General features: G+C 40.2%; 1 protein-coding gene across 1 annotated transcript; it reads right to left on the bottom strand.

Moving 5' to 3' along the window:
- Positions 1-2,594, bottom strand: aanat2 (arylalkylamine N-acetyltransferase 2). Its single transcript, XM_034052200.3, has 3 exons — positions 2,024-2,594; positions 1,203-1,357; positions 1-1,098 (listed from the first exon to the last, which is right to left on the bottom strand). The coding sequence occupies exons 1-3, from the start codon at positions 2,190-2,192 to the stop codon at positions 793-795; spliced, it is 630 nt and encodes a 209-aa protein (XP_033908091.1). The 5' UTR covers positions 2,193-2,594; the 3' UTR covers positions 1-792.
- Between the last annotated feature and the right edge of the window lie 12,030 nt (positions 2,595-14,624).

The following is a 14,624-nucleotide window of genomic DNA, read 5'->3' as shown; positions in this document are numbered from 1 at the left end:
TAGTTTTATCTTTTATTTATTAATCAATGCAAGTGTAAATATAGCAAAACATGTAAAAATGAAAGTATGTACAAGCTGCTTTTCACGTACCACGTCGCATTCAGTCAGTTCATGCATTATAGTCCACATCCCATTCTATCTTTCATTCAGCAACATTTTATGGGGCGTAAGCACTAGTCATATACTGTACAGTATGCAGTTGCAGTTAGATATATAACAGATACATTGCTACAATGTATTGTACTTGTACAGCAATTGTCCTGCACTTTAGTGTTAGACCGATTAGACACACACAAAAAAAAATATGAACATGTATTAGGCAGACTCTGTAGATGTGGACAGCACTTCCCCATTACAGCAATTGTATATACATTATATATTGTCAAAGGGCAACATTGATTTGGGGAATCAATGTACAGCTGCATTACCAGTTGGGGCAGTGAGCACAGAGACATTTATAGTTTACGAATTGGCACATCCAATTGCCATGTAGAGATTGGCATTTAGGAACGTAACATAACTTTGCATGTTATATGGCTTTGTCAGTTGTGTTGAGATGAACTGTTTTTACATTTGAAAATCAAATTGATAAAATAATAAAATAATTGGCGATTACTAAATTTAAATAAATAAATAAATAAATAAAACATGCCATGAGACCTAAATCGCTGGGAATATAAAGAAAACCACAGGAGATCCAAATATCTCACTTTGCAACTTATAAAACAATACGTGTTTCCCTTCATTGTATGCAAGCGGGCTACGCATTTTGTCCAAGTCAACGGCTCTTTCCTAACAGCCGCTGTTCCTACGTGCAAAGGCTGTTCCCCCCAGCAGGTACTCCATCTCGGTAAAGCTCATCTGGCCCACAGTGATGGCGGAGGGGCCCTTCTCCTTGAAGCCAGCCTTAAGGTAGAACGGCACCAGAAACTCCTCACAGATGAGCAGCGCACGGCGCAGGCCCGGCAGACAGCGCAGGTACTGCAGGTAGCGCCATAGCAGGACGGAGCCCTTCCCTTGCTGACGGCAGTGTCGGTGCACAGACAGCACATGCATGTGGACTGTGGGCGTTTCAGGAACATGCGCCGTCATGGCGTCCTGGAAATAAACAAAACACCCTTTTAAAGCACACGCGAACTGCCGGTCTGGCTCCGGGGACAGGATATATGTTCCATGTAAAGCAGTAGATCGTGCAAACTGACCTGCGACAGCCTCTCCTTGTCCCAGCCGGAGCCAATGATGAAGGCGACAAGCTGCCCCTCCTCAAACCATCCCAGGGACAGCTCAGGACACTGACCTAGAAAGTGCAGGACCTCCTCCAGCGTGAGGGGACACTCTCCTGATACCGACACGAAGGCTGCGAGAGAGAGAGAGTGTTGAAAACCAAACTTGACCGAACCGTATATGACTTTGAGGACTACGTATAGCTATTAATAAACGGATTATTTTGGCGTAAAGTATGCAAGCTGTGCAGATCCACGGCACTTAAAAGTGCAATTGTTTCGCAATATTGTTATAACATTTATTTTCAAAAATATATATATTTAAAGACGAAAATAAAATATGAACCTAATCAATAATGTTAATCTACTTAAATAATTAACATTAAAATCAATGTTTTGTTTTTGCTTGTTTTTCTATGGGGGGGGGGGGGGGGGGGGTTCAGTTAACGCAAATGGCCAAAGAAGAAAAAAATAAACAATTCTTAACGAAATAGTAATAGAAACGTGAAAATGTTTTTTTAAACTAAAAAAAAACAACATGACAAACGAATAGTTTGAGTTGTATTAATATCGTTTCACGAAAAGGCTATATAAATAGCATATCTAAGCTGCAATGACTTTCTGTTCTGTTGCACTGTGAAAAAAGAGATGTATATCCTTGCTACTTTAAGAAGCGGACAACAATGGTAGTAAATAAAGCACGTCATATTACATCACGTCACACGTGCATGCATACATTTTAATGGTCAGTTGTTGTATGCTGAAACTCATGTAAAAACACCATTAACGGAGACCCTTACCTTCTCTCTCGATCTCAAAGACACTGATGGCATCCTGAGGGGTGAGGTTCCTGAGCTCGCTGGCGGGGAGGGTGTGTCTGCGCTGGCGGATGTGGCTCGGGCTGCACATCGGGAGCTTCAGGAAGAAGGGCTTGAGAAAGGGAGAATTATTCACCTGCTGCTGGGCCATCGTGAGACCCTGAGTGACACGGTGTGGAGAGAATGCCCTGATCGAGCGTCTGGCACACAATTCTACGTGCAGCTCTAAATTGGTGGCCAGACTAGCATTCTACTCAAAGGGACAGCACTGCCCAGTTTATTACTGATTAGCATCAGCTAAGTAAATTAGCCAGTTAGCATAATCTCCCGATCGTGCAAAACACGCACAGGTGTAAACACGCGCGCGCACACACACAATCTCTTTCCTTCTCAGCAGCTGTCACTCTTGTTTTTTTCTATCATCCTCTCACTTTCTTTTTACTTTAACTTTCTCTCTTTCACAGGCTGTCTATCATTTACTCTTTATTAATTGTTCCTCCTCTTCCTAGGTTTTTTATCTTCATGCAAGAACATTTGTTACATGTGGTAGTATCACAGTATCAGTATCACATGTCCTTTCTCACCTTTGCACCTTCATGACCTTTGTTTGGGAAAGTGAAAAAAACCTGGTAAACTTTAAGAATTACTTTTGAGAGGTTTGATTTACCAGCAGCAGTAACAGATCAGTGAGGTGCACATCTTCCACTGGTCACATTGCAAACTGTGTGGGAAGTTGGCGCAACCTAGTGGCAATAGGTAGAACTTACCCCAGTCAAGATAAGAAGTTCAAGTCAGGTGCTCATGGTTGATCTCTTCTCTTGAATCACGTGTTGGCAACTTCTCAAGGCAGGAAGCTTGAGAAAGGTAGAGTTATTCACCTGCTGCTGGGCCATCGGGATGTTCTACTTATTTGGTGCCCTGATCATGTTTGAGCACCCCCTGTACTGCACAGAAGAGCTTGTGCCATCACGACAGAGTTGACAGCAGCTAATGAAGACTCAGTGCCCGCGAGGGCAATCTGGGTTTAGGATTACTACTGTTTAAGAACCAGCAGGAGAGCAAGCACAGATTTGTGAGGCTTGCTCTTATGACACTCAGAGATGGTTAGTTAGTTAAAATAATAAAGCTACCAACTGTACAAGTGCAACTCAAAGCATTGCTTATACCAAGTCTTAGATATAAACTCTTAAGTAATTTAGGTTGTCCTACTGAAATGATGGGCACTGTATGTGTTTGTATGTGTACTCTACCCTCAAACAAGTATCGGTTTTATATGAGCCTCTGTCTACTAAAAAGGACTGCAGAAGTGACCTGTATTGGAATTTGGCCAGAACATCAGGATTAACAACCTTGCTCTTTATGAAATAAATGAAAGGTTCTGACAGTGCAGTATATTTAGTGCATGGTATTATTGTCCAGAAGGTAGACAGAAAGACAGAACCTCAGTTTCCTGAAATAATTGTAGTGTCATGTACAGCGCTCAAGTGTAACAGCTTCTATGAAACTGATTTGCAAACAAAAAACATCTTTAAAATGAATATGTTCATTCAACCTTACTAACACAGTCGTAAAATATACTATGGAACTTACCTGATGTCATTCTGGAACTGGTTTCTGTCCATTAGGATGAATAGCTTCTGTAATCAACGGTACAGTATTAATTACTACACAATGGCACGCAATAATGTCCATTTAGGCAAGGGCCAAGGTGTCATCTAATCTTGGCCAGCAGGTGGCACTGTTGCTCCAATAATGCAGATAGCTAAAAACAAAACAAAGAGGCTAGGTAGATAGATGCAAGCTACACTGCCGGCTGCAGAACATACACTGTTACAGAAGCATGTGGCAGAGGACAGATTCTCCTGAGGGGGATATGTTTCTAGCATTGTTAAATGCAGGCTTGTGTTTGTCTATGAATTTCTTTCAGGACCAGTCAATACTTCTATTGTACAGCTCCTAGGATTAGAAATTGTACAATATCTCAACTAGTACAGGTCACTAGAAGCCCACACACTGTAAGAGAATCCCTGATTCCAGCAGGGCTGAGTGACTAAACTGAGGCCCAAACACATTCACCTAACTGTCTAATGAAATCAGCTGCAGTTATAGATCAATGCATTAGTGCCAACAGCAGAAGTGTTATAAGGCTTCCAATCCACTCTGAAGTGACTTACAAAATGTATAGCGATTATATCCTGTTGTCAACAAGGCAATAAGAAAATATCCCACCATCATGCTTTTAAATGATTTACATTAACGCACTTCTATAAAACACAGAAGTATAATGAACAATTTACGTCATACCTGTTATTTTTTTGTGCAAGGCGTTTCTATTCAAATAGAAGAAGAGGAATCAAGGATCACAAAACCTTATTTTAATGTCAGTATCGCTGATGACAAGTCAAGACCTTTCCTTTCTGGCTCATCACCTGTTTCATTTCACCAGATAGCTTTCAATGCCTGCGGCGACTACAGCAAGATCTGAAATAATGATTAAAAATGTACAATTAATCCTCATAAATGACCTTAAGATTTGACTTTATTCAAAGGTGTTTCAATTTTCTCTGCCATACGGTAGAAGGCATTTCAATGTCAATATGCCTTTAAACCAGGCTGCTTAAGCACCCAGGAAGCATACAAAGAGACCCTGATTACTTCATGAAATACTGGTGTAGAGTTAGGAAGCCCCATTGGACAGAACTGTTCTGGTCTGGTAGGTTTGATAAGTCACATACAGTTGTTGTACAGTGATGCAACAAAAGGTTGAATTAAATTTCCGACACTGCACAATTGCTAACGTTTGTACAATAGTAATCAGTACAGTCAGTTGCATCGCTACATATTTGGAACTGTGGGATCCATTCCATTCAATCGTGGGGGCCTTCAGAATTACTGTGGAGTATTCAGACTCTACAACCCCTCTCTCCCCTTTTCCCAGTGCATGCGGGTCTGTGAGTGTTTCCAGTTGGTTTCACTTCATATTCGCTCCTTCAAGATAAATAAAACATGTCTTGATCTTGACTGCACCCCAGGATTAGGAGCACCAGGGGGTCATGCATTATGCACACGCATGTATTTCATTTAAGATTCTCCTGAAATCACCTCCTTCTGGAAATGATCTCCAGTTAATAGATACAGGTTTTTAAAAACGGAGATACAGAACAGTGGGATGGCGGGATCTATATTTTTATTCAATAACACCAAAACAAAAGAGACTTTTTAAAATGTGAGAGTCGGGAGTGCTAAAGGTAGGGTAGATTGTTTAGGAACAGCTGGAACCAATAGATCAGAGAGAATGCAGGTTTTATATTAGACTTTATTAAATGACCTGCAAAATGCATACCATAGGTTGCTTATTAATAGTGAAATAGGGCTAACCACAATTAAAACCCAGTTCATTTGCCACTGCAATTGGTAATTAAGAAATAATTGAAGGCGAAACCAAGTACCAAGAATGCCTTTGGGACTCATTATGTTAATTGCTTGTCTACAGGAGGTCAGTCAGCTGATTCATAGATTTTTTTTTTCAAGCTCTTAAACAACAGGGCATTGTATTGGAACTGTAAGAATCACTTGAGGAATTCAAATGGCCTGATTTATATTATCATGATTGCAATGAGTAATAGTTGTGTGCTTGCTGGCTGTTCCTGTTTTTGTTTTTACAAACACCTCCGGGTCCCCAGTTAGTTTGCATAACATATAGATTGTACTGTACAGCATGTGAATGAGAGTCGAAACACAGAGAAACAAGACTGCCCCATTGCCACCACACTGCTCCTCCTCTTACAAACAGGAGAGATAATGTGGTGTGAAGAGATGCACACCAGAACCCACTGACCTGGATCAAATCAGAGAGAGGAAAGGACCAACTGACCTGTTCAGATTTATCATTAGAAATACCAATCACTGATTATGAGCCATTTTCATGAGGCTGCATTGTAATGAGCTGAGGGTGTAATGGAAAACATCTCAGAGGGCAGGCTGAAGTGTTGGGGGGGCGAATGCTATAATAGGCCATAAGAAAATATGTCGGTTTGCGTAACCCATCCTGCCCATTTTTTTAACCCCTCAAAAAAAATAAAACACAGTAAAACCCCTTCAGTAAAGTAAAATTAAAATACACACATACAGACATAGGTATGAAAGGAGGTATAACTGCAGTGTACAAAAATGAAAATAAAAAATGAAGGTATTTTTGGGGGATTTACACAAAAGGTTGAAATGATTAAAACATTTTTTTTATTATTATTTCAGGATGTTTCGGAGAAAAAGCTATTCTTCAGCTGTGTATAAATATATAGATTTCAACTTTTTTGTGTACATTCATTTTATTTTTATTTTATTTTTTTAAACCTGTACAGACTGTCAGTAGTTTTAAAAACAGCAACGTTTATCTTCATACTAGAAAGCTCTATTTTAAGGTTGGCCATAGCAGAACATTCTTTTCTCTACCAGAATACCTTTTTGTTCTAGCTTCATGACCTTTCATTTAGTTTGTATATTTTTCAAGTACATCACAGACAACTTTTAACTGCTGTATTTTGCTTCATTAACGCTTCCTGTGTGACAGTTTAGCCCCAATGACAGGAAGTAACAGTTTAAACTGTATAAATCTACAGTTGTATTTAAAAAAAGAGGCATGTCGCTTAATAAAACACACACAATGATCAAGGACACACTAATGAAGGGACCAGTGAAAGTATTTCTAAGAAGATTGGATGATCTCCCTCAAGGGTCGCATGTCTCTGTAATCTCAAATGCCTCCCCCCCGGCTCTTTACACATTTCATTTTATGCTGATCATTTCTGTACGCATGCTCTTGTATCACTGCATTAAAAAGATGTCAGTCTTTGTTAAATTAGAAATTAGCAAACAGTAATCTAAATCAAAGTTAATACACCTAATCCCTGTATCCAGCTGGCCTCTGCTTTGCCTGTGCAGTGATAATCTATTCCCAGTAAAAAAATTATTGATCCTTGTATGTTCAGTTGTAAGTGACGGTGAATGATCGACGAAGACGATAGCTGAACACACCTGTTAATACATCGCATTGCTGCACTAGTCTGTGTAATAATCTGCAGTTAAAACATAAAGGCAGGATGCTAACTTAATGACCCACAAGCAAGCGTGCTACCTGTTCAAGCCACCTGTAACGAAGAAACAGGGCAGTCTTCAAGCCTGCTATTGTTCCCCTGGAACGGGGAAGAAATCCATCATATGAAATTAAAGGCTATTAAGCAATTTCATTCTTCTGTGAATCGGACAAATCGGCTGCGCTGAAAACAAAGCCTCCAGTTGACACAAGATCTGCTAGGGGAGGTAACTGAAAATCCCTTCAACACAAAGCTAATGATGAAAACAACAGCAACCTGCAGGGAAAGCACACTGCACGGTTCTATAGGCAGACAACCGCTTCACTATAAAACAGTATCAAAACTACTGAACTACTGGAAATGACATTGTGATGGTACCTGGAGGCCACAACGTGTCGCACATCATGTGGGCTAATAAAAAATATATATATATATATGTTTGTTAGTATATATATATTGTGTAGCAGGGCAGGGGCCCTGCAAGTGTAAAAATGTTTGTTTTGTAGCAGGGACAGCCAAGCTAATTGTTTTTGTTTAATTAAATTGTTTAATTGATTTAATTGTGTTATTATTTGATTTAATTATTATTTGTTCATTATTCATTATTGTAAATTGAGGCCAGCTGCCAGGTATAAAAGGAGAGCAGCCAGTCTGTTAAGGGCTGCTGCTGTGTGAAGAGCCTGATTCTGTTGTATACTGAGAAAAGGTACTGTGTAAAAGTGTGTTTGTTTAAAAGTGTTTATATGTTTAGTATGTCAGGTAAACAGCTTAGCTGTCCTGCATGTTAGTCAGAGACCTACCTGTGTTAAATAAGTGCTCGGAAGAGCTAGGTTTTTGGTTTGTTTATTTTTGTTTTGTGTAATTAAAGTGTGCAGAAAGAACTAAAAATTCAAGTTTCGGTTTCTGGGTCACATTATTATAGGGGCACAAACACAAAATACAGCCATCTTGTTCATAATATATATATATATATATATATATATATATATATATATATATATAATAGATAGATAGATAGTTTCCCTATAGCTCTGTCAACATCTTCTTGCTTAAGAGACATGAGTTAGTCTTGATAATGCTGTATCTAGGTGGTGAGAGGCAGTGATGGAAAAGTGAGGGTTATCTGCCTTTAATAAAGAAAGATTTGGCACTAGGGGCAGAACACTTAAATTTCTAGCAGCATAGTAAAGTTGTGTGTGTTTGTTAGCTACTGGTATTTTATTATTTATTTCTTAGCCGACGCCCTTATCCTGGGCGACTTACAATTGTTACAAGATATCATGTTATTTTTACGTGGAATTACCCATTTATACAGTTAGGTTTTTACTGGAGCAATCTAGGTAAAGTACCTTGCTCAAGGGTACAGATGCAGTGTCCCCCACCTTGGATTGAACCCACGACCCTCCGGTCAAGAGTCCAGAGCCCTAACCACTACTCCACACTGTTTTTGAGGTTTGGGTTTCAGAAGCCGTTTGAGCCATTAGATGGACTTTGTGGCAAGTCACCTCAGCCTGAACTCACGTACAACACACAGGCTATGCAGAAAAGGACGTGTGGCTGCTTCTGCATTTACAGGCAGCACAAAGGAAAAAACACCACCTTCTCCCAGCCACGAGCTTGAAATAAGATACAACTGCCTTTGATATATCAGCTTTCATGGGCCACATTAATCTTTGCACTGCCAGTGGGCTGTGTGATAACTCTAATGTTCCTTATTGTGTGAAGGAATGCTATTCGGTGCTGCCTGACATTTACTTCTTTTAATGAGTAGTCGGTGCATGTACAGGCATGCCACTTCTATAGGTGTGATCAAAACCAGAGGTCAACTACAGCAACTACCGCCTCGGAGCATTCTAAAAATACAATCGGAACAATGAGTAGAACAGTGTTGCAAGAACTGTCAATGCAAATGCCCAGTCCCATGAATGCATTTGCAGAAACAAGAAATGATCTTTTAAAACGCCGGCCTTCGGATTCCAAGTCAGAGACGAGAATCGCATCTGCATATCCCCAACAGATAAGCATTAGCTGTGTACCTCCCAGGCTTCTGAAAACATCTCCACTCTCTTGACCAAGATAGGACATAAAAAGAAAATAATACCAGACAAAATATTAATGATAGTATGGCCCAAGTCTCCAAACTGCCTCAATGCAGCTCCACTGTATGATGAACTAATCTTTCCAGGATGCTGCTAGTAAGCGAGGGTGCCCTTTCATGACAAGAGTAGTTGGGTTATTTAATGATCACAAAGCCCAAAACCTAGGTTTCTTTCAACGGGCATGTTTCCTGGCTGTAGGATGGTCCTATGGTAGAGACTAAATATCCCAATTTACCCTCACGTTATACCAGGATGACAATAATCAACGCAACAGGTGAGGACTCGCTCAATGTCACCCCTAAACACCCTGGAGGTCCAAGCTATCCACTAGCTGCACTGCACCCCACACAAACACACCCTACAGGGGCAGGATAACGGCAAGCTATTAAGGAATCGTTGAGTAACTTTCCAATCCGCTTCCAATGGAGCCACCAATGCAAAGCCATCTTTATTCAATAAGGTTTCCGACTTGCTTCCTCTTATAAACAAGGTAATCTATGATCATTTGTTCTGCTCTGTTTTGCAATTTAGATTCTGGGCACATAACCGTTTCATTGCTCTTTGACCATACCTTACAGTTAGAAATTTGCTTTTGAAATATTTATACAAGATAAAATAAACTCTCTGCTGGCGTATCGAATGTGCCATTAGCCCCTTTCTATCAGTCGTATTCCTGAGGCTGACTGAGTGAAGGGTGTCAACATCTGTGTGAAAGAACAGGACCGAGGGTATCAGACACATCATACCTTTAATAAATCTCACAGTCACAGTTTCAAATGTAGTGTCATTTGCTGCCAGTCTTCACATCATAATGATTCAGATAATTGTTTCATATCCTTAAGCAGGCCTCCCTCTTCTCATCACACACTGAGATAACATAATTAAAACTGAAATCATCACGGGCATCAAATTGACAGGGTTGTGTGGGAATATTTTTGCATATTCACTGCCCAATCATTTGTGTTCCAGAATCCTTTAACCTGAAACCTGCAGTGAGTCACAATTTCTCTGGTGATTTGCTGTTTACTGCCATTGTTGTCAGTAAATTGTGGTAGACTCTTAAGAGGGTGTTTACTGTTCAGAATATGTAAGAACTAAACATAATTGGGCCCTGGCTGCTGACATACATATTTCTCAAAAAAGCTTCGTCCTTACAGATTTCTTAGTACAGTAAAAAAGATTTCGAGAAATTCTCCAAACTTCAGCAAAGTGCTGCCTTCCACGAGCAAGAAACACCTGAGCTTTAGGACTGAGTTTTACTCAAATCAAACTCTTATGAGGCCAAGCCCCAAGCATGTGTTAACATTCGATCCCACAAAAGGTGTCAGGTGATCATTCCAGAGTTTAAGGGGTTAACCAGTCTAATCCCTCACTCCCCCCCAAACCCCTCTCAGTAGAATCTGTGCACAGCAGTAATAACACTAATAACAAAAAGAAAATCAAGTTGGTCTTTATTGCCTTTATAACCTTTATCAAGATCCCCTGCTGGGCTGAGGAGGGTAGTGGATTATTACATTCAGATACTGTTAAGATAAGGAACTGTGTGTGTGTCTGCCAGTGTCTGCTTATCTACTGTACTGTTCATATTGAGAGTCAAAAAAGACTTTGATAAAAAATAATCAAAACCCCAATTCCAAGATCTCAAAAATTACAGCTGAGAAATTAGGAATGTGGAAATATTTTTAATGCATGGATTCTCTGCTAAGGGAGCTATCCAACTGTAATGAATCTCCTCCTAGCGGCTGATCAGTTAATAACACTTACATCGGCAAAACTGAATACATAAAAGCAATATTTGGTATAGATAGGGGTTTGCAGCTAAACTATTGGTGACCAACTTCCCAGATGGAAAATGATTTATTTAAATAAAACACTTCTTTTTTCAATTTGAAAATTTACCAAGTCCTAATTGATTGCCAGTTGTAAACAGAGAAACTATTTTAATAGTTTGACCCCTGGAGCATGGTCAATTGAAGCGGCTTGGCTGAAGGTGAGGAGGCAGCCCATACCTGTGGTGAAAGCGCTTCAGATGAGGAGCTCATGTCAAGGTTTGATTTAGGGGTTGAATTGCCCTGGTTTGGCTTCCAGCTAACAGCCAGCAGCCTCTCTCTCGCTCTCATTAGCTCTAGCCCACTGTAAATGTAAAAAATATATAGGCACTGGGATTAGAAAAATAAACCATAGCAAGGTAGTATTGTCGGACTGTCGATCAAAACAGAAATTTGCCAATCACAGCTGACAGATTGTCTATCTGGAGGCGGGACACAGAGCTGGTGCTCTGGCAAGAGGTAAGCGTTGTTAAGGTCATGTGATGAGGGGGGGTGATCTACTTCAATGTCTTGCACCAGGGCCCAGTAAATGTACAATAGTTATCCATTAGCATTACTCTGAATGAGAGGCCATGGACCGCATTAGGAACAGTGTGTTCTACTGGCACAGAGCTCTTTGAGAATAGTGTTCTATTGGAATGGGCCTCAATGGGAAGAGAGTGAATAGAAGAATATTTAGCCATCTCTGCAGGGCAACTCTATTGGCACCTCAGTGGGGGATAGCAAGTTTCTCAATTGCACATGCATGGTGTTAATCTCAGCATCCTGAACCACTGTTTATTCCAGCCAGTTAATCTGTTATGCCCACAGTCCCGTTGCACAGCTTTAGTGCCGGCTGCCCTATAGTGACCCAACGAGACCAAAGGAGTCCACAGCCTCTAGACTTATTATTCTGGGATCTTCCCATTGTGATGCAAACTGGGTTTTACAGGAAAACGGATGGTGAGTGAGCATCACAAACAGAAGGGGAAAAAAAAAGAATGAGGCATCTATAACAGACCACCTTGGAGGACTCTATAGACAATGGCCTTTAAAAGTCACTCTTTAAATCATGTCTGAACACACTGGGCCCTCAACGCAAGACTCCTACAGAGCTGTCTGGTCTGGCTAAAAAGAGCTCAAAAAGGAGCTTCTTCCTATAGACAGGTTTTTATTAGATGATTGGCATTGTTCAACAGCAACTGAGCAACTGAGCATTTCAAGACACCTTGAAGACCCAGCCTACACACCACTGTGATCAGTGTTCAGATTTGACAACATTGAGGCAATGCAGTAATTGGAAGGGCTGTGTCCAAGCAATATGGGTTTGTGCATCTCTAAACAAATGTATAAACAAATGGAAGCAGCTTGTTACTGACGCTTCCATCCAAGCGTCTCTGGATTGAACCGTCGGCCCAAATGTTGATTAGAGCAGATGCTGAAATCTGGCTCATGCTGTGTCTCAATCAACAAAATCTGGCTAAACAGAATAAACAGAAATGTTTCTTGCGGAAGTGAAACCTTCACGCAGGCGTGGCTGTTTGTTTTTGTTTCGGCTCACAAACGGCCATCACGCATTTTGTCTCGCTCAACCCGGGTCAAAGCGTGTCGACCCACATCCTGAGGTGGGTCGCTGGGACCTGGGTTAACCATGTCTGACCCAGGTGCGTGGTTTCACACTACGTGGGATTGTGAGACAGTGTAGCCAATGTGAAAGGGGCTTAACATTCAATTGTCATTCAGTGAATGCAATTAAAGATGAGTACCACAGCTTGACTATCAACATGAATGCACAAGCATAAACAAAATGCATCCTTACACAGAACATTTTCTTATCTATAAACTGCTATCAAACTAGTTTGTGTTGATTTTGTGTCAGTCTTATATTAAAATAACAATCCAGATAAGCACAAAGCAACAATGTCCTTCAATGATGTTGACCCAAATAAAGCTGCTCTTTAGGTCTGATTGGTATTTGCCTCTCTCCAACCTCAAGGTCACTTCCTTAAAAAAAAAAATTCTCTACTAGAAACATAGAACCAGCTGAACTGGATTTGAAATACAGCCTCTAGTATTAAGCAAAAAAGCACATTGTGTTATTAAATGTAAGTTTCTAACTTGAACCTGAATTCCTGAACTCATACTGTCAGACATGCTAATGATTAATGGATAAGAAAAATGTCATTATCTTCTGTTCATTATTCCACTTACAGAAGGTTCACTGTGTTTAATCTTTGAACCGATTCATTTTCCAATTCACCTGAAAACTGTAGATTTTTGACAGAAAACACAGAACTATGGATGTCAGAAAAATGTAAACTTAAGTTAAAAACTGTGACTTCGTCAACAGTAGGTAACTTTTCATCTCTGAATGTCTCGTAACATGTTTTTTTTATAATCTTTCTTAAAAACCAAAAATAAGAATAATTAGAAATAAGCGAAAATATTTAAATCTACCAGCAAAATGAGTATAGGCTCTTGGACTTTGAGAAAAGCTTGGAATAACATTAAAAAAGCACATTGGTTTAAATAATGATTAACAAATCTGTATTGGAGAACTGGAAACTGACTTAATAAACTCCTTCATTTGTCTTTCCAGGACAGTAATCAAGGCTATAGTTCTACCACCTGTAACGCAGTGGCACCCACAGGGTTAAACCAACAGCCAAGTAATAAGTGGTTCTCAATGTAGACTAACTGCCCTCCAAACTGATTACTTGGCAGGTAAATCAGTGGCAGATTAAAGTCTGTCCTGCCTGTGCGTGCAGCCAGTGAAGAGGGAAATTCAGAGAAAATGGAGGCAAACACTCCCCAACCGCCCTCTCTCCCTCCCCCACAGCAGTGCATACAGCTTTACAATCTCCCTCCTCAGTGTGCTGGTGAAGGCTAGCAGTGAGGTTGGTACAACCCCTTTTTTATTGTCTGCATGTTTCCTTTTTTACTGTTGCCTTTTGTTAGCAGGCTCTTACTTTGAGACCACCGTGAGAATTATTAAACCCACCCTCCACACACACACACACACACACACACACACACACACACACACATTCCTGCCCGTGTGACCCCAATATAGGAGGAAGGGAGACACATGTAAATCTTTCTTTTCCTTTTAAAAAGGTTTTCTCTCCTGGTTATGATACAAAAAAAAAGTTTAAGTCACTTCCCTCCGTGCCGGTAGAATACAGCTTCAGAGAATTCAGCCTGCTTCTTTTATTCCAAACCGTACGTTAAAATCTAGTTTGAGAATAAATTGAACAAATCTGTTTAATACGTTTAGTTAATCTTTTTACATGACAGAGTTGCTGGGGTCAAGCCTGGGTAAAGTCACAAGAAGCTAGTGAAACAGTGTGCTGAGCCACCAAGCCTTCTTTGAGCAGGGATGTTAAACAAACACATTGAGCACTTCCTTGGGAAAGGCACCTCGAAAAACAATAGCCCTTATAACAGAGGTTTTGGTTCATATGTATGGAAAAAAAATAATTTTAATTAGATTCCAAAATGAGATCCAGTTAAAAAAAAAAACAAGCATTGAATATGAAATCTCTCAACGCTGTATAATGAGGATTGTGAAATAATTTGCAGT

This window comes from Acipenser ruthenus, chromosome 22 (genome assembly GCF_902713425.1).
Source record: "Acipenser ruthenus chromosome 22, fAciRut3.2 maternal haplotype, whole genome shotgun sequence".
NCBI classification, from domain to species: domain Eukaryota; kingdom Metazoa; phylum Chordata; class Actinopteri; order Acipenseriformes; family Acipenseridae; genus Acipenser; species Acipenser ruthenus.
This window is presented reverse-complemented; position numbering and strand designations above follow the sequence as displayed.